The sequence below is a fragment of the Maylandia zebra genome, linkage group LG12, assembly GCF_041146795.1.
Source record: "Maylandia zebra isolate NMK-2024a linkage group LG12, Mzebra_GT3a, whole genome shotgun sequence".
NCBI lineage: Eukaryota > Metazoa > Chordata > Actinopteri > Cichliformes > Cichlidae > Maylandia > Maylandia zebra.
In genome coordinates, this window is record NC_135178.1 from 16,119,837 (window position 1) to 16,140,625 (window position 20,789).

The 20,789-nt window shown below is 41.5% G+C and overlaps 1 protein-coding gene across 2 annotated transcripts in view; it reads right to left on the bottom strand.

Annotated features, from left to right (window-relative positions):
- Positions 1-20,789, bottom strand: part of pebp4 (phosphatidylethanolamine binding protein 4) — a 52,815-nt gene that overhangs the window by 874 nt on the left and 31,152 nt on the right. For both annotated transcript variants that reach the window (XM_004544321.3, XM_004544320.3), the window contains 2 exons: positions 6,900-6,945; positions 6,080-6,196 (listed from right to left, as the gene is read on the bottom strand). In XM_004544321.3, coding sequence (XP_004544378.2) covers positions 6,080-6,196; positions 6,900-6,945 — 163 coding nt within the window. The remainder of the gene's footprint in view (positions 1-6,079; positions 6,197-6,899; positions 6,946-20,789) is intronic.

The following is a 20,789-nucleotide window of genomic DNA, read 5'->3' on the forward strand; positions in this document are numbered from 1 at the left end:
TATAAATAAAGTACATTTTAGTCTCCGGTGGATTACAAGAGCATTTCTTATGACCACTTGGTCTGTGTTTAGGGCATCTGAGGCCTAACTGAGCAGCACATGGCTCTGGGATGTGAGTCACTGAGAACAGCACTGCTGAAAATAAAACATGTTGCTGTAATGATGGAGGTGGGAACGCAAGGACGTATTGGCAAGAAGATATGATTCAATCGCCTGGACTGTTTTTTTTCTTCCCTCCCCTTTTAAACAAACACCAGACGGCCATCCGGCTGGTATGACAATATCACTTCTTAGATTTTGACAACCGCTGATTCCCTGCAGCTTCCTCTCCCTTAACACACAAAAAAAGGAGGAAAAAAAAAATCACAATTATCATTCCAGGGAAAGAAAACCCTGCATGCTTTCAACTTGCAAACTTCAACAGCAGAACGAATGTCTGTCTATCTGTGTCTTCATATGTTTGGGTGCGCGTAAGACAATGCTTTGCTGCTTTGCTCTGTAATCCAGGGAATCACTGACATCCTGGTATTTCCGTATGCGCAGTAATTACATTAACAGCTGCTCAAGAATAGCGTCGGAAAGTCATCTTTTGAATAGAAAGCCAACTATTGAAATAGTCCAAATCTGTAGAGAGAGTGGCCTCACAGTTTGGGGTCAAATCTGACTATGCCTGGATAGAAAAAAAATATAAAAATTACTGCTTTTGACCTCTCGCTGCAGCTGCTTTACAGGCCCTCACTGTAGCTGTTTTCACCATCAGAGAGCCACATTTGTATCCTCCGGCATTTTTGAATGAGATATGGGAGAAGAAATACGCTTTGCCAGTGCCACAGACATCAAGTGCACTCACCCACCCCCTACCCCATCAATGCAGAAACAAATCAGAAGGGTTCATTTACATGTAGCACAAAATGTCTTGTACATGGTTATAATTTTCACGCTTTTTCCAGCAGACATTACTGCACCTAGCTCCTATCAAATTTTAAAGTCGAGTATATATATTTGATATACGTTTTAATAATTACACAACCGTTTCCCCCGATTCTCACCAATTTGATTTAGCTTTTAAGACTGACACCTCAGAGTGTTCGCAACTTCGGGTCAAGTTCTGAGCTCAGCTGGGGCGGGTGGGGGGAAAATGATGAATAATAACTGGGAGATGAGCAGATGAGTACCCGAATCTTGCCAGGTCCTCTCCTTGAATGAGAGCTGCCTGGAGAAAGGTCTCTGATAATCAAGTGAGGGCAATGGAGTCAAGTGACCTATCTGTATGATAGGGCATGCTTCCAGTGCCCCTTCTGGTCTGTGCTTCAGTCACAGATAATGCACCGCCTCTGCAGATCCCCTGCATGTCCACAACAAGGTCCCTCACACCCTTAGAGACACCACTTAAAAAAAATAAATAAAAAAAAAGGGGTGAGGGGACAGACGGCAGCTATATCCCTATTTTGCCTCAATATAGGGATATAGTTGATGAGTCATGTGGCAGAGTTGAACCTCATGACAGTCATGCTTTAATATTCAAACTTTCACTTACCCTTACTCATAGGGAAAAACCTACCATAATACAAGGAAACATTTCCTCTAATAGAGCATGTCACACTGGCGATTGTTTTATTGTAGCATGATGATCAAACAGAGAGTAGAAACCAGGCGCTGCTTGTAAGGCTTTACCCACATAATCCCATCTAAAGCTGTGCAATCATTGGGCAAAATCCAAAATGAGGCAAATTCAGAATATCTAGTGCTATCACACTGGCTGGTACCCCGCAAACGCCTAGACTCGCAAGTGACCTTAAAATAGGCTGGTGCCTGTTTGTAGTGCCGAGACGCGTTTCCGCCTCTCCCATCTGCGTGTTCATGGAAAGGACAGATAGTGTGGGACCTGAGGGCGATCTTAAAGTCTTCCTGCCTCTCCTTTTGTTTCCACCTTGCTTCCACGTCTGGGCATGGCAGAAAGATCAGGACTGCTGTGAGGTGACACAGAACTGCTACATTTAGTGGTGTGGGCGGTGTCCCTGTTAAACCTCTTACAGTGTCTCAGAAATACTAAAAAAACCCAAGTGATGCTGCTTTGTGGTAGTGTCGAAGGAATCATATCAGGCTAAGAGCTCTTCACGCAGGATTCATAGTTATAACTAAAGCAAAACGCAACCTTAATTTCTTTGTATCTGTCAGAGGTCAGGGGTCGGACACAGAACAGTTCTTCGGGGATGCTTAAACAGGGTCAGTGTGAGTGTGTCGGAGCTTACCGTAAACACAGCAGTAGCTAAAGCGCTTCAATCTTGAGGGGAATTGTTGAATTATAGTTGGCCACTCTGTTTCTCTCTATGCTGGAAATACTGAGTTTCCAATTATATAAAACGGAGAGGAGAGAGCTCATCACACTGGAGAGGCAGGACCGGATAATGACTAGCATTTGCTCGAGAAATGACTCAAAGAATTATTTTTCATAACAGTTTATCGGAATAATCAACTATTCTCGTGAATATATCATCTCTGGAACACCTTCAGGGTGCTTCTTCAAATTTGGCACAAATGTTGACTCATAATTACAATTTGGTCTTTTTGACCTGGCAAAAAAAACAACCAAAACATGTTTTGGCCACAACTGAAGAATTCATAGGATCATTTTGAAAAACTCCCATACAAACCACTAAATGAAAGATCAGCTTCGCTGACACATCATATTGATTTGCAACATTTTCCTGGCTGTCCATCAACACCGTAACTCATGAAGATAAGCAGGGATTCTTAGCATATCTCATATTTGGTCAGATGCAGAATTGGTGACACTAATCTTTGCTTCCCACCTTTAAACGCCGCTGCTTCTTTGAGGCAACGTCCATATATGAAACACTGTCAACACAGATTTATTGTTAAATTGTATTTTATTGTTACATTTCATTATTGGATTTTATTCAATTACTCCAAAATCCTCATTACTTTTTTAAAAAAAGTGTGCAACTCTCATTTTCATTATCAATTGCTGTGTTTTCTTCACTCATCCCAAAGGAAATTATGAGAAGCTGGAAGCAGCAGATATCTTTCTGATTTTTATGAGTTTCTTAATTATCAACTAAGTGACTCATTAACAAATTACTTCACTTATACTTATATTGTGTCAGCTGGAAGTAACCCATTTTAGAAATACTATAAAGATATTTGTGGATAAGGGAAGTTGAGGAAAAGTCAAGACACTTTAACTTTTACTCCGAGCCTGTCAAGACTCTGTAAAAAAAAAAAAAAAAGACACATAGAAAAAACACAACCAGCCAAAATTCAACACGTTAAAGTGTTCCTTTAAGGCAGCCGACTCCTGGCTGAAACTCAGGCCTGCTGTAGCAACCAAATCCTGGCTCTCTTGACTCCACGCAGCTCTGATTAATGGTAGAGGCTGTGGGTGGGTGGTAGACATGGATCTGCCCATTACCACACTGCAACATTGCAAATGGCTTCAATTACTGTGGAGTGTGCTGAGCTGGCAGTAGGGGCTCTAGGAAGCAAGATAGGCAATGTGTACGATCCAGCAGCTAACGCCACTGTGAGCCATTCATTCGCATGACGTGACTGTCGCCTTCCCAACAATTTATCAGGGACAAAAAAAAAATAATACAGAACACATGGCCAATTTTTTTTTTCATTCTTATCTTCTCTTTTTTACTCATCATAGTTTTTGCTTCTGATCAGTCGATACCAGCTGCTGAGCTTCAAGTCAGGACGTGGAATGCTCGACGCGCGAACAGCGTATGTGCAAACTAACGTGTAGGCTGAAACATCACCCCAAGGCTTCTCTCGAGGCCTTGGGGTTTCCCTCCCGGCATTGTAACACTGTTTCCCTTGACAAACTGACTCGTCGGCACCAAACAGTAGCAGGACATATTAAGGGCTTGCCAAGTGGCTGACAAGTATCACAAGGGTCTGAGTGCCCACGGCTGCCCCCCTCCCCAACCCTGGCACGGGGGCAGCCTCCAGTCAGGGACAGCCAGAGCAATGGGGATTCCCTACGATGACGCCCCTGTGCCCCATGCCAAGAGCGCAGCCCCCCTGTAGTTCCTTGTGTAACAAACCAGCTGTCCCCATCAGTTCAATGACCCACATTCATAACCTTAACGCAGGAGGCACTGCCGACTCCCACGGCTCCTCGCAACAGCCCTGCTCCACCTCTAATTGTTCACCCCCTTTATTAGTAAAGTGATGGCCAGAGATGAAAAGAAAACAGAGAAAAAATCTGAGATGAAATTGAGTCAATGACTGCACTACTGGAAGTGGAAAACGATCATTAGGAGTCTTCCACCCACGGCTAAATGCTCTCCCTTCGCAAATCACATCAATTAATGTCATGGGCTATGAAAAATTCTCTCTGTGTCATACCACATGGAGGGAGGACAGACGCTAATAAGTGAACATACTTAACGGAGGAGGTGGGGAGGCATGGGATTCCCTCCGTTCCTCTTCTCCGTGCGGGATTAACGAGCTCCGGGACAATTGGGCAAAAATAAGGAAGCAGGTAAACCAGAGAATAGGGCCTGAAATATCCCACATGTTTTGTTTCTGCTCATACACCACGACTAGGCTTTCATTCTTAATGTGTAAAACACTATTGTCAATTATCTATTCTCTTGACATATTATTGTGTCCAGAACTGACCCATCAAATGAAGCGCGTGATTATCCGGGAGAATTTTTTTAATTTCATTTCCCTTGTATCGACAGAGCAGCTAGCAGGAGAGAGGAAGTCTTACAGCGGGAGTTACGCTCATCCACTCGATTAAGGATGGGTGGATCCACTCAGTTCAAATGCTTCATAACGAGTGGGCAACTTCTGTGTGAGAGCAGTTTATTTTGCACAAGAATACATTAAAAATATTCTAAATAGTAAACTATTATTCATGCTAGTATTACTTCAGCTTAACCAGCTGTGACATCGCGAATGCCCCAACGATGCGGCAAGAGTTCATCGCAACCTCCCCAAAGTGCGCCGAATAAGTAACATACTACAAACTATATCTCTTTTGACACTTCTTTTTCCAAAGGTTTCAACATCAAACAGACCTCAGCCTAATGTGCCCGGATTGTTTGCTGACAAAGCTGTCAAAACTTCAAACAGCCGAGACTGGCAGCTCCACTTATTCACGGCCGCAGCGCTTGAAGTCTCAAACCACCCTGATCTCCCCTCAAATCACCGGCTGTGACCTGACTCGAATAGACAGATAGACACGCCTCCTGTGAGGTGCTGTACTGTGCATCCAAGTGCTACAGCCCACCTTCCCACACAGACTTCAGGGGGATGGAAAAGTACGAAAAAAAAGAAATAAATCCAAAAGCGTAAACAAAACAATACCTCTGCAAGACAAACAAGGTTGAATCAAAGGATGTATGGATATAATATCATCAAACTAAAACGACCTTTCACGTGGAAGCATGTGACGTAGTTGATGGGCCTTTTAGGTTTGGCGGAGGTTAACAAGACGTGGTCAGGCAGACTCGTGCAGGTGTGCGTGGGAGCCAATAATACTTGTCTTGACCCCGCAGGCATTAACGCTGCAGCAGACTTACTCACTAACCTCATTAACCTCATTAACATTTCCCTTGTTAAGTTCAAGCATTTGGAGAAAATTATCTTCCTAAAGCAACTCCGAATGCTTTGATTAAAGCATCTTAATTGTGAATTATGCAGAATGACATGGGTCTTTATGAAACAAAGGCAGCACAGTGAATCGCAACACTAACAAAGATCAAGTTTATAGTAAAACGTACTCAATCAACACAGATATTTCAGGAGTTGCAGAGCCTAATGTGGAAATATTACACCCTAAATTAAGGAGTACTCCCTCTAAAGGAAATGAATATTGTAAAATGACGTGGCTTCTTATTGTCTGTTCCAAAAATACTTTCCCAAAAACCACAAAAACCTATAATGTGAGAGGAACTGTTAGGTTTCAATTCCTTGCTGTAAACTTTCATTGCTGATTCAACAGATAGATGCTGGCAACCAGCCACTGTTGGTATATGATAGATGATACTGCAGTGGGAAAACAATGTAGCAGACTGAAGAAGCTGGTGAGTGGAGTTATTACCCCGGGATGCCTCCTCCTGCTCCGTGAGTGACACAGACACGTCTGGAGGCTGCTCGAACAACATGAACTGGTAGCGGTGAAAACCAGAGTTCGATGGCGGGGTTGGCGGCTTATAATCTGTACGAAAAACCAAAGAATCAGAATCAGGAGAGCTGAGAGTGGGGACTGGCATTTTATAACAATTGACTGTAAGTGTGTGCTAAATCTTTGACATCCCAATTCTTTTTGTTGTGCAGCAAAATCCACGTGGATTATTTAAACCAAAGGGAGCTGTACGGCCATAAAAATCGTTAACTCTGAATTCTGAGAATTCTTTAGTCAGTCTGGGTTGTGGGTAATAAACTGGCTACAGATTTTCTTTGGATAAATCCTCTTTAATCATCACCAACACTGCAAGACAGTAAACATAACCAGCTCCACGGGGGAGGATGATGGCGGCGTGTGCATCTCTGTGTGTGTATGCGAGTACTGGTGCACTTTTAAGCCCTTTAAATTCACAATAGTGGGAAGGAATTAAAATTACTCTGAGGAGAGGGGTCACGAAAGAGTGACTTAAAGGTTATACAGGAAAAATGTTAAATTCCTCCAAGTGATACAAAAATACTGAAATACTTTAGCATAAATTATAGTAAGACTTAAATCTACAAGTCCAAACAATAATATGGAATTATTCCAACTAATTATATATAATATATACCAGAGCAAATTGCACAGCCTACACACAATCAATGAGTCAGATCAACTTTCTGGAATTAAACTAAACCTGGGAGTAATGAAGCCAAGGTTACACAACGAATAGTCAATAGAAGATCTTACTTACCAGTGAGGGATGTTCCTTCTACTTGTCCTTCCTTGAGTGCACTGCCCTGGAATTTAAAACACAAAAGTTAGCCGGGCAAATTATGAAGCACAGCCTGTTTGTTTTGTGACAAACCCAGCGATAGCAAAGATTTGATAAGAAAGACAAAACAGACAGCAAGCACAGGCTGCTCTTCTTTCAGATTTATGCTCCCATAGGCAAATGTTCTACATTCAATTAGTCCAGTCTTTATAACCACAAAGGCTGGCCATTTAATTTATTTCAAGCCAATGCTAGTAGACTGTATCCTGCTGAAGTAACAGCAAGCTCGAGATCCAATAAACAGTGAAATATTTGGCGATTATTGGGGAAAAAAAAGCTCCAGTACAAGCTTGCATCCACACTGCAGGTTAAAGTATGTCAAAATTAAATATATAAAAGACCAGGTATTTTAATATCAGAATACAAGAGACAATTTTCAGACAAAAGACAGTTCCCAAGCAAATTAAACTACTGAGAAGATTTCCAATTTCCCATATTATTAATTGTATATTAACTTCTTGTTGCCTAGAAACAGATATCATGTAACCCAATGTGAAGTGCAGATATTTTCATAAGCATTTTCTGCTGTATATTTGTCAGGTTAAACTCCCTCAGCCCCAGGAAGCACACAGTCAGGCACTTCACACTGCAAATTGCACACAGGCATGTTTGTTTAATATACTTGGCTATTTACTGCAAGACGGCTGCATCCTTGAGTGGGTGGAAAAGGACTAAATATGCTGTCTGTGAAATGGCCCAAAACCCACTTGAGGTAAGCGTGGAAGTCCCCATCACAGACTGGAGTATGTGGTCTCAGCACCTATTTCTGTCCTCTTTTTGCCACGCACAGGCTCCCCCTACAGGCTGACGGGGGTACTGCGTTAACAAGCAGCACCAAGGACAAAAGACAGGCAGGACCAAGCTGCTTTCCCCCCCCAATCTCAGCTTGAAATTCAAGTTCCAGTTTAATAAGAACACATATCCACAGAGAATAAAAACTGTAGTAGGACAGCAGCCCAGAGCAGAAGAAGGTAAAGCAGAAGGATAAAAACAGAAATAATGTTTTAATTTTCATCTTGGGAATGGTGCATCCAGATTATGATTATGATATATGTTTTGAAGAGGATAAATGCATCCAACTGTTGGAACGACATCTTTTCGAGGACACTAATAAACACTTTCAATGCCTATCCAGGTTTCTTGACAAGTAAATTAAAAGCTTTATTTTGCTATTTACTCATACGTGGGACAGGGGACTATTTAAGGCAGACCAACCATAGTTTGACTTCTCTCTTTGCTTCTTGAAGACTGCAGCTGTCACCTCGCAGCAGATGAAATGTACTTTGAGGATGATAACGGTTCATAATGCCAATTAAAATGCTAAAACTACAGTTATAAGCACACAGAGTGTGCAGGTCTATGTCAGAATGACTGAGATGCACAAACGACCTTAGCATATTACTATCAGTTTCAAATAGTAATTCACTCTTTCAGCAGATTTAAAGCATGCATTCTGTATCGTGCATATGCTCTTATCTATAATCCTGTAACCTCTCTTTAAAAATAACAGCAAGCATTGGAGTGTTTACACAGACTGATCAAATTCAGAAGATTAGTTTCAAATGTGAGTATCTTCATCCACCGATCGGTGAGAAAAAAAAAAAGCTTTATTTAGAAATAGCAAGTGTCCTGCAGCCTGCAGAATCCAAACCCATTGCCATAGCAACAGGTAGTCAACATTTGAACGTGCAACATTTTCCCACATCTTAATGCTCAGTTCTCGCTCATCCTCCCAGGCACCCTGTGCCCTTTTAATTTCATTATAATACATAGTGTATAAACAACAGCAAATGAATAAAATATTGAAATTTAGCCAAATAATAAAAGATAAGTCAATAATATGCGGAGTCAATAATATGCCGATCTAACACACAATCACATATATTATTATTCACAAGAAATCAAAAAAAAAAATCAAAAAAAAATCACAAAAGTAGTTTAAGGGTTGGAGTGATTGATCTGTACGGAGCAGAGCTGCTATCACAGTCGCTGTGACTGAACAGGGCCGTGCTGGGGTTGCTGATCCTAATGTTCACTGGGGAGTGACGCACTTACTCACTGTGACCCACAGGGCAATCTCACATGGGGGGCAGCCTCCCTCAGGGACTTGGTTGTGGGGTGTGACGCCAAACATGACAAGTTGGCATCGCTGAATGACAGCCACGATCTGTGTTAATAACCTTTATGAAGAAACGCCCATTTTAAGGTATGGGTATGTGTAGCATGTTATCCTTGCAGTATTTATGATAATAAAAACAAAAAAACATTTGGATCTTTTGAAGTTGTGGAAAAAAATACTGAAAATTCAAAAGACAATCATCAGGCTGGACCGTGGAACAGTTTAATCAGACTAAAAACTTTAAGCATAAAATGATTTTCGTATTAACCCCACCCATGAAAAATCTGTGAGTGATTCATCTGATTGTTGATGAAGAAAGAATCCAAGACTGAGATTCACTAGTATGCCAAGAGAATTTGAATGCTGCTTATAAATCTGTAACATTTATAGAAAAAAAAACCTTCTGTAGTGAAAATAAGCATAATATTACTTTACTAACCGAGATAACCTAAGACATCAAGATACTCTGAGGCACGATATCCAAGACTTTATACACTGAAGCTGTTTTCACACCTAAACTCTGAAATAAGTCAGAGGAGTCAGGTCGGGACATCGTTTGAAGTTGCCCTTTCTAACAGTAGCACGCAGCAGGAGATAGTCTGCCTCAGCTGCAGTCTCACAACTTGAAATGCTCCGGTTCGTTTAGAAGAGGGAGCTGTCTGCATTTAACTGCAAGGACACATGATCCCCAGGCTGTTACCTGCACTATTAACACATGGACTTCACACTGACTTGGCACTACGAGGATCTAGCAGGTTAAATTTGTCAGGTAATTTCTAGAAAGGTAAATGGAGTAAATGACTCTAGGTGACTTGATCTATAACACAGATCTATAAGTAAAACATAGATATTAGAAGAAATGGTTTAATGACTGTGTAATAAAGGGCTTGATGATATATTTTCCACTCTAACATATACACATAAATTGTATATTAACACTATAAACTTCTTCCTTTCTCTTAAAAAATACAGTTTCCTCAAAAACATGCCCAGGGAATAAACAGTGCAACGCTTTTGCTGTACAAAATCTATGTTCACCAGCAGTTGTATTTTTGGCTTGTTTTTTTTTTTACCTCAAGCTGAAGATAAAAGACACATTGCATAATGCAGATGTCAGAGAAAACAGTTGTTTTCAGCTATTTTCTATATGCTCGACCATAAAGCCAATGTGAAAAACGCAGCTTATTCATTGAAAACATTCAAACATAGATCTTCTATCATTAGCTGTTCATGTAAGAAATGAGCTCAGATTGAAGCGCTGTGTAGAAAACCAGCAGAACATTAAAATCAGGATCTTTACAAAATAAAGAAAAAAAAGCCTAATGGAGTACTCACGGCTAATATGTCAGTGTTTTAACTGTTGTGCTATTTCAGCAGCTGAAAGTTGAAAGACACTAGAAACAGCTTCATTCTCTATGCAAGACAAACATTACCACTGTTTCCCTGTAAGTATTTTCTCATTTACATTTTAAATGTCTGTGTTCGTGAGATTCTTCTATGCTCATTCACTGCACTTAAAACACAGATACCACCAAGCTTTCTGTTCATAATGCAGTAATGCACTGCTCACCATGCATAAAAAACATGGTGATGGGTATTAAAGTTTCATACCAACACATATATTCATAGTACTGTATGCTCATTGAAGTAAATATCTAATCAGTCAATCAAGTCAGGAAATAGACGACTTGCTGAAGTTCAAAGTGAGCATCACAGAAGGGATGAAAGGTGACTTAAGTGACTTTAAATGTGTCACAGTTGTTGGCGGCAGACCGGATGGTTTGAGTATTTCAGAAACTGCTGATATACTGGGATTTTCCCACACAGCCATCTCTAGGGTTTACAGAGAATATCTGCCGGCAGTTGTCTGAGTGAAAATGCGTTGCTCGTACAGGAGGTCAGAGGAGAATGGCCAGACTGCTTTGAGCTGATTGGAAGGTAATAGTAACTCAAATGCCCGCTGGTTACAACCAAAGTATGCAGAAGAGCATCTTTGAATACACAACACGTCAAACCTTGAAGTAGATGGGCTACAGTGGTAGATGACCACAATGAATGCATCTCCTGCCAGTTAAGAGCAGGAAACTGCAGCTACGGTACTGCCTAAATCTTCTGTTTCCAAAATTGTCCACTGTCTGGTCTAAGATTAGATTCTGCTGCGACATACTCAGTAAGGTTTGAATTTGGCGTAAACATGAAAGCATGGATCCATCCTGCATGTATCAATGGTTTGGGCTGGTGGTGTAATGGTGTAATGGTGTAATGGTGTGAGGGACATTGTTATTGGCACACTTTGAGTGTTTAAAATGTCGACTTGAGTATAGTTGGTGACCATGTAAGACCACAGTCCACTTCTGATAACTGTACTCAGCAGAATAACAATTATTTCTTGTTTCTTGTTTAATCTATGCTATGAATTTTTTAAATAATCACTGTAAAGTCAAATATTACGAATTCCTGAATTTTAATGCTCCAAACTCTTTCACCAAGAAACAATTTAAGTTCTTCTCTTTAGAAACTATAATGAAACAAACAAAGCATTTCATGGATTACCCAGACTGAGTTAACTCACCAGTAAAAAGACTCGAGTTATTTGGGAGATATTATAAGCAATGCATATGTCTCGTATCCTCATTTGAGGGGAATACCCATTTAAGCTGTGATAGTGAATCACACACTGAGCAATGTGGGAACACCAGCTACTAACAGAGATAAAAACTGAAAGTGTCAATGTGATTTATGCCGATGCACGAGGGTGTTTAAGTCTATCGAGGGGAGACTAACTAAATATCTCCTGGTATGCACTAAAAACAGTGAACAAGGAGCAGCAGTGGGATTGGAGATTTGACGCCTAAATGGGGCAGATTTGGTTTTTGTGTTGTTCAAGGTGGATCTCTTTTGTGCCACTCTTATCATAAAGGTGAATCCAAACAACATAATATTCTGCTGGTGGCACGTGCACTGGTAAAAAAGAAATTTACCACTTGTCTTAATTTAAGCTAAGTATTTTTGTTTCTTGATATGTTTGTGAGAGCGAAGCCACGCAGTGAACAGGGGGAACCCCCTTTGAAATGGAAGGCCTGAGTTCAAGACACTAGAGCAGGAAACGCACGCCCTTGGAGGTTGCCCTTAAAAAGACAGTGTCCCTGCAAGCTGTTGTAAAGCTGACCCCGACCTCTGAGCCACCCGCGAAGGCCAATCACGGCCAATCATACAAATATCAACATCTATATTCATTACACAGTTTAAACACATATGAAATATCATTAAGTTATAATCCAGAGTTCGTTTCCAGATCTTAAAGAAACAGCATTTACTAAATATTTGTTTTGTCACTCGTCTCGGCTCGTTAAATGTAGGAGCCAGTCACGTCTAACTTATGTGCGCCCAGCTGTGGTGTTACATTCATCGTGGCGTTGCTTGCCTTCATGTTTTACTGACTATTTCACACTCTGACTCAAACAAAGGCAGAAAGGATCCCAAACAACCTACACATTATGAGCAATGAATAATTTCTGATAATCTAGAAAAAGGCATGCGGCAGAGCTTTTTCTGTGGGTCACGTAAAAGCCTGACACGCTAACCACCAACCAGCAAATTTATCTCAATCCATAAAATGAATCAGAATTAGTTCAGACTTGATAGCGGTATTATTACCATCATGAAATTCTTAAAAAAGATAGTAGATGGGACCCCAGGCGCATCTCCGCTTTGTCTGAAAATGGTGAAACAAGGTGAGATGTGTCACTTTATGAAAGTGAGCTTAATGCTATACATGAATTTCTAACTTCTCTTGATCTTAGGGCAGTAGATGAGCAGTGTGTTTGTATAATGTGTCTACATAACTTCCGCTAGGAATCCTCAGACACGAGCCGATAGGTAGGAGTCCACAAAGAGGCGGTGGGTGGGTGCAGGGGTGCGGTTTCAGCAGGAATACCCACTTGCCCAACAACCCTTCTCCTTCTCTATGTGGGTGAGTGCTTCCCTTTGTCAGCAAGAGTTACTCATGCACCTCCTTGTATATCCACCACTTCCCCCTCCCTTGCACACCCTGTAAACCCACACCTACGACAATCAGCACCCACGTCCTTCTAATGCAGTTCTGAGAGCATCATTCTCCCTTTTACTTGCAGTCAGGCTAACAGACGGGGAGAGAGAGCATGACAGATGGTGTTCACAGCTCTATTTCTGAGGCTGGACTTGTACTGCCACCGCCACCCCTCCCCTCCACCCTCCCTTGCCGATTCCACTCAAGCCAAGTGCTTATGACTACCTCCTCATCTTCGCCTCAGTAATCAGCCCATTCATTTGCAGGGTTATTGTGAATTAAAAGTCCTTGCCTCACAAGGAACCTCACGGTTTACAGGTTAAACACAGAAAAATCGCATCATTGCTCAACTACAGAACGTGTAATCCAGATATAAATGGAAAAAGCACCAAATTTATGTTCAAAATTATTCAGAGTTTAGGCAAAGTATACAACATTTTGCTTACAAAACAGTAAAAAATTATGCAGTAAATTAGAATATTTTGTGAGTCTGGATTCAGCCCCCACCCCCTTTCTTTTATGTCCCAAAATGCACAGGAACTATAGGAGCAGTGACCCAGTCAAAGGCAGGCTCTCCTATGCACGCTGTTGTCTTTATCAGCATAGCAGACATTCCCATCAGTCGAGTTCAAACTTGTGGCGTGTGCCACTTCTTTTACACCACAAGGGTTTCTCCGGTATCTCTACTCATGCTGAAAAGGTTTCCTCGAAATCCCCGTTTTAGTTTTTGCCCTGAGCAGCGATACTGGATGATTACAACACATAAACAGCTGCATGCATGACACCTTTTAATGACCTGATCCTCAGATAGGATGTGGAAACAATCTTTCAGCCGCCAACTTTGGCCACCAACTGTGACGCCATGTTTATGGCCATGTAAGTGTCATTCTCCTGCATAAAAGCTCAGATATGATCAATACTGGGCACCAAAAGCTTAGCAAAAACTGACAGCCAGCCAACAGTTTGTGAGCACTGTGGAAAAAGTTGCCAGTTTTCTAAAGGTTGTTACTTCATCTCAGATGGGTTACTTCATCCTTGCCAAACCTGTCCAGGCCCCATGCCAAACTTTAAACTAGAAGAAGGAACACTTGCGGTACACTCTTGCTTTTCCTCGTCTTTACTTCAGTTTTAGGACGATGGCACCAAGCAAGTATTCTACAGCCACACATTTGGGATTATGGTTGATCTGGCTTCATAAACTTTGGCTAACAACGGAGAAAACTAAAAGCCACTATGTGTTACAGTCTGGGGTACCACTCAGGATTTAATCGGGCTGACGTGTAACTGGTTTGTCATCTCACCCATGTGTTGTGACTGTGCCAATCCTCCTAATCAGCACAACAGTGACTGCTGAGCCTCCGAAGAAGTCGGAGGCTGATATAATTGAGCAATTTCACATATTGCTGTAAATCTGGTGGCCTAAAAGACAACAGGTATTGGCCAGAAGAATTTACAGATTCAACTGTGAACTCCTGCTACTATTTAGCCCACCTGAGGCACCTATCACTAAGCTGTTATCACATAAGCAAAGCATGCCTAAAATTTTCCTGGACTTAATGGACAGTCTAGTGCATTCCCCACTAGTGAGTGGGCTTCATGTTTTCCGTTGCCTGCATGCTCTGTATACACAGAGTATTTCCAGTAGAGTAACTGCAACTTAAGATAACAGCTTAAGATTTCATTACTGCTCTTTAAGGATCCCTCAACACGACTGCACATTAAAGATTATTCAGGGTTAGGAGGAAAGCCGCCTAACGTCTGATTTAGACTTCTATGGTGAATCTTTGTAGAGCCTACAACGCAAACTATGTGAGTGACTAATGCTGTTTTCAGCATTTGCACTTGTGTGTGGTGCATTATTTGTTAATTACCATGTGGTAGTGTTCTGGTGTTTTACATGCAATTCCCCCCGCAGCCGTCACGAGGAGCCACCTTTCTACCAACCAACAGAACCTACTCGTTTTTAGCTACACTGGATGTACGTGTTATGTTACTAATAATGCACAGTGAACTTTTCCTAGTTCTGCACATTGAAGGTTTTCCACTGGCAAACCAGCAAGATACTATTATTTTAATAAGCCCTAGTGAGTGCAGAGTGTTTGTCACATGGATAGCATTGCTTCATTAGCAGCTCAGGTAAACAACTTTAGCTTGCTGGTGGAAAGTGGGCACACAAAAAAGGTTACTATATTCTCTGGCGTGGCTTGTGTCTTTGTGGAGCTAGCTGCAAGACAGCAGGTATATAGAGTTTCTTTTTGCTTCATGATTTCTATTATAACAAAAATTAACTAATGCTGAAGAGTAGCTTCATAGCTAACAGCACACTACAAGCCAAGTGTACATCACTATTAACTAGGACTGGATACATTGATATTGCTGATGGCTCACTAACAGGCCTTGACAAAGCACAGTACTGCATGACCTGGGAGTTGCCAATATGTTCAGCCAATAAGCACAGCTTTTGCTTATTGGCTGAGCTGGTACTGAAAGGCTGACACTTTTAACATACGGGTTATGCTCATTTTTGTACAGTTAGTGAGGCAGCTGTACACCATCAAAATGCAGGAAAATGCACAAGTGGTAAACTTCATCTTATACATTCAAATATACTACAGTGATGGAATTATCAAGAGTTATCCAAGTAGTCACACACAGCTACAATGTCTTTAAAACATGTACTAAGTCAAAGCATTTTTAGTGGTATTTGTGGCTGTGTCTTTTGAACCGAATGGGATGGAATCTGGGGTGTATGGTTAGTAGAAAAATATAATTTGGAGGAGAGGGTAAAAGGAACTGGGGGCGTCATCCTTGATCTGCTTCAGTGCATGAACAAATTAAGCCACTTAACAATAGCCTGCTGGACTAATAGCTTCAGTAAAGAAACTCATTGGGCTTCGGTAATGAACCTGAGATGGAAACATAAACAGTCCAGTTATTAAGTGAACTCCAGCCACCGCTGAAATCACCTGACACACTGTGACATGCTAAACCTACACTCCTTTGGTAATGCTCATTAGCAGGGTGGGATGCTATTACTCAAATCACTGACTTAAGAAACTAGCCGCCCAAACTCATTATCGCACTCATCTATTCAGTCTAATTTGCACACATTACAAAGTGGCTGTGCTGGGCTGGTCATCTCAAACTCAGTGAGCAGATTGGGCCTAACAGGACAGAGTACAGGCCAAAGAGAGCTTTAATAAGCTAATTTTATCCAACCTGGGTGCTGCTTCCCTTACACCTACTGCGTGTGTGTTAGCAAGTATGGGTGCTGATGAGTCTGTACTTTAGTACTGTTGAGGGAAGCCCAAGCTTGAGTTCCCAAGGTAACAGTCGGTTTGAGTGGGGGCTGGCTGACTCATTTGAAGGGAATCCTGGAACCAGAACAAGGCTGCCCACTCGCCCCACCCCCAGCTTCATCAGCACAACAAGCAAACAAGGCGCTGACATGTCCCCATGTAGGGCTTCCCACTGACGGGGGTGGCACTGGAAAATCCCAGCCTGAGCTTGCCTACAAGTAGCATCAGAGGACATGCACGCACAAGCACGAGGCCTCCACGCTTCATGGCTTCGCTGGTTTCTGCCGGCAAGACTGGAAATCCATGGAGATTGTAGATGAAGAAATTACAATAGAGCGGTAGGCCTACAAATACGTCGAGACACGTGCTGGATTTGATTAGTACATAAAAGCACGGGGGAGATGTAAGGGGGGCAGAGGAGGAGGTTGGAGCTTACTGACGAGTCCATGGCACTGAATTAAATCATCTTTTTTTTTTTAGCTGTGAACAGTGACACAAAATAAATGAGAATCAAAAACCTTGTGGGCTGGCACATGAAGTAGGAGGAAGGGAGTCAGAGGGAGAGGAGGATGAAGGAGGAGTAGGTGGACAAGAGAACTAACTCTTTCCCACACAGTTAATGGAATTATTAAGAAATTAAAAGAGATCAACAGGCGTGTAATTGACCATTTAATTAGCTCAAGGTCAGGTTGTTCTTTTGACTTTGGAGGGGCGGTTGGCCGAGGTCTAGATTCGTAGGAAAACTTTGGGCAAGCAGCTTACAATTTACAACAATTAAATCGTCACGTATTGTTTCCGCACAGTGGTAACACAGTCTTTCGATTAAATTAAGCCAAATATGCGTTATTCACAAAAAGCCAAAGTCATAAAGTCGACATACTATTAGAAAACACAATAAATGTTTTTGGAAAAAGTACATTCTGGCCACAAAACAGAAACTGTACATGTATATTCAGTAATCTCGCTGTGCAGAGTAGCCATTTGATTTGCTTCTGTCCACAGTTACATCTGTTGATAACTCCACAGTTCATTCAGTGTCTTTAGTCATTAACAACTGAGAGCTGGTACAAAGGGATTTAAGAGGCAGCATTACTGTTTTGAATCGCTGGATGTTTAATTCTTCTATTATAATTGAGGCAGGAGCGAGACAGAGGTTATGGTAACTGCTGGAAACCTGTCCCACTTCACAGAAAGGTTAATGAACCTTACAAGTCCTATGGGAGATGGAGTATGCTGTTAATTTGACAAACGTGGGAAATAAATGCTTTTATGCTTTTATTGACGGTGACCAATAGCGGCCTTTGCTGGAATGAAAGGTTTTAGTCTTTTAGGTGCTTTGCTATGAGGCAAAACAATAATGTGGAATGCATTTGTTGGAAGAAACTAAGTACATAATTGTTTGAATAGCAATTTCAGGCCAAAAAGCATCTTCATTATTAATTCCTACTTTTGGGGAAAATATACTGCGCAAAATGTACAGTAACCTAATTCATGTTATGAAACAGCTGCCTTTATTCTGAATACATTTGTGGGAATGAGGGATTTTTAAAAAGCTGTACTTTAAAATCTACATATTTCCACATTCAATTTTATGCACCATTGGTCTGGGTTTCATTTTAACAGGGCACCAAGGGTGTAATATGCTGACAGTTGGAGAGGATCATGTGAAACAGAGTTGGTGTTCACCTGAAATAGTCTGTGGGCTAGATGGAAACATCGCAAACGGCGGCTGTGATCTGATCAGGATGGGGTTTTAGGCACAGGACCAGCTATGTATACAGTACGCACGATTAAGAGATTAAATGGATAATCTCCTTCCCATTCAAAGACATTGATGGAGGCAGAGAGCTGGTTTCACAGACTTTCATTCTGGTTTTTAAATCTAACCCAAGAGATTCAAAATCCATGTTCATCAGCTGCTCACCTCTATGATCTCCCATAAAACAAACCTATAGAAAAGGGGTGAGCTTAAATCAATAGAGAAAAGGACAGAAAGCCTTCTGGAACAATTTAATTCGAAGAAGATACAACAACTCATGTTTTCCCCCCAGCAGGTGACACTGATACCATGAAATCCTCATAACAAAATGTGTCAATAAATGTTCTCTGATCTTCTACCCCTTCGGTTAAAGACGTCAAGAAATCAAGTACTCTAAATCAAGTGGAATCCAGCGATCTACATTAGAGTTTTTCTTATGTGAACATAATAATCAAAATATGGCAACATATCTCTTTCCTTTCCTGTATTTTCCAAATTGTACTGAATTTATTTCAGTTTAAATGCACAACTAACACTGTGGCATGGCTACTTTTACTCAAGTAAAATGTTTGAGTACTTTCTGTGCCACTGATTAAAAAGCCCCCTATCATTTTCATTCAGGTGGAGCTGAAGAGTGTTTTTAAGGTTAAAAGAAATCTACGTTGACTGTTTGTAGGAGGACATTAAGAGCAGACAAATTCAAGCATTTTCGAACACTTCCTTTTTGTTCTTCGTATAAGAAGATTACACAAACATGGGTCCTTTTAAGCGGATTGAACAAACATCTAGGGCTGTCAGTTTTTTGGAGAGGACAGTGCCCATTCTCAGCAGGTGCAATTTCTATGATCAGCACAGCTCCTTTTTAAGCTCTCTCTTTTTAACATCAGGTTTTATTTTTGCGCAGATGCCTAACTGGCGTCAGAGCAGCTTAAAAGACTGCAAACTATCACCGTCCTAACCTTATAGACCTGCCTCACATGTCTTCATGCAGCCAGCCCTGGTCTCGTTCTTCTTGATACCCCCTTCTCTACTGAGCCAGCTCACCCTCTCTGTCTCTCACTCTCACTTTCTCCCAGCTATACTATGGGCACTGATTCATGTGCCTGTGCGTGCACAATGTTTGCCAGAGGAACGCACAAGAATCCGAGCTCCACAATCCCTCTTAACCTCTGACCTTGGCTTATTGTTACCTGTGAGCAGCACTGTGGCAAACATGTTGTACAAGTACTGTACAGCCCTGCAAGCTGTTTGTGTTCTGCAAGTATGGAGGGCAGGGGAGGAGGGAAGGAAGAGAGGGAGCTATTTAATCCCCCCCAAAGGAACTCCCCTCTCAACCCGTATCGTGAACTCGCAGGCAAATTGCGTTGCTGGAAGGCACACCACACACACACTGCTGTCTTTTTAATTTCATCAGCTGAAAGAAATCTATACAGTGCTTTGGAATCCGACTGAGCTGCAGAGAGAAGTGAAATATACAGCACCCTGGAATGTAAACAGGTTTCTCACCAAGTGTAGCATAAAAATACCACATTGCAACAAACCTCTTGGCTATGATAATGGTCAATGGTACAGATCAGAGGTCTTAGTAGATTTTATGTTTGTTAGTCCTACAGCATATCAATAAGAACAACTTGAACAAATCCAGAGAGCAACTCAGAAGAAATGCAGCATTCATACTGAAATTACTCAAGTGTAATAAGCATAAAATACCGGATTCTAGTGAATGCTTTCTATTGACGGCCGATTTTCAGTTGCCATTACAAAAAGCATTATCTCCTGGGAATATTAGGAGCACTGTCATTAAAATCCCTTGCAGTCAGCTGCTTGGTTGAGACCAGATATGGGCTGTAATCTGCGGAGAAAGGGCTCCTTTATTATCCAATGTTAGTAATTGTCAAGCATTGTTACATTCACAGAAACGGGCACAATATTTATTTAATATCAGTAAAACCGAGCCAGACTCGGTTCTATTTTTCTATCCGTCTCTACAGATAACTGTCAAAACTCCACCACCAAGCGTCGGTAACTCTGACATACCGTGCACACTGCTTTCTGGGCACGTGTGCTGCGCTTTCTTACCAGTTGTAATTATTTATCCATTACACAATACACTGTAGATCTTTGCACTACGCTCCACTTTCCGACTTTTACAGTTAGGATAACTTTTGGAATCCAAACAATCAGTACGTACATTTAGACAGGCCCCTATAATATCTGTCAACTTTGCATTCATAGCTGTCACACTTAATTATCATGCCAAAATACAAGAAAATACATTGGCTGCAGGAGGTCCTTTGTGAAGTCTTTGTTTTTGTGTACAATTAACTGGCAAGCATGCCATATACTTAAGTAAGGGCTATTTTAGGTGAGCATAATTGTTAGTGAGTTGTTTTTATCAGCATGCCTCACTCCCCTTCTCCAGGAGACACCCCTAAGAGGAAGCATTTTCCACGGCTGCGGCCCGAGCAACCCCCCGCTAACCCTGACATTTGTTCATTTGCCCGCCCCTCTCTTTGTGGTTTCCGCGCCCGCTTTTTCCTCCCCTCTCCACGTCTGTCAAAAATTGACCACTTTACAGGGGAAA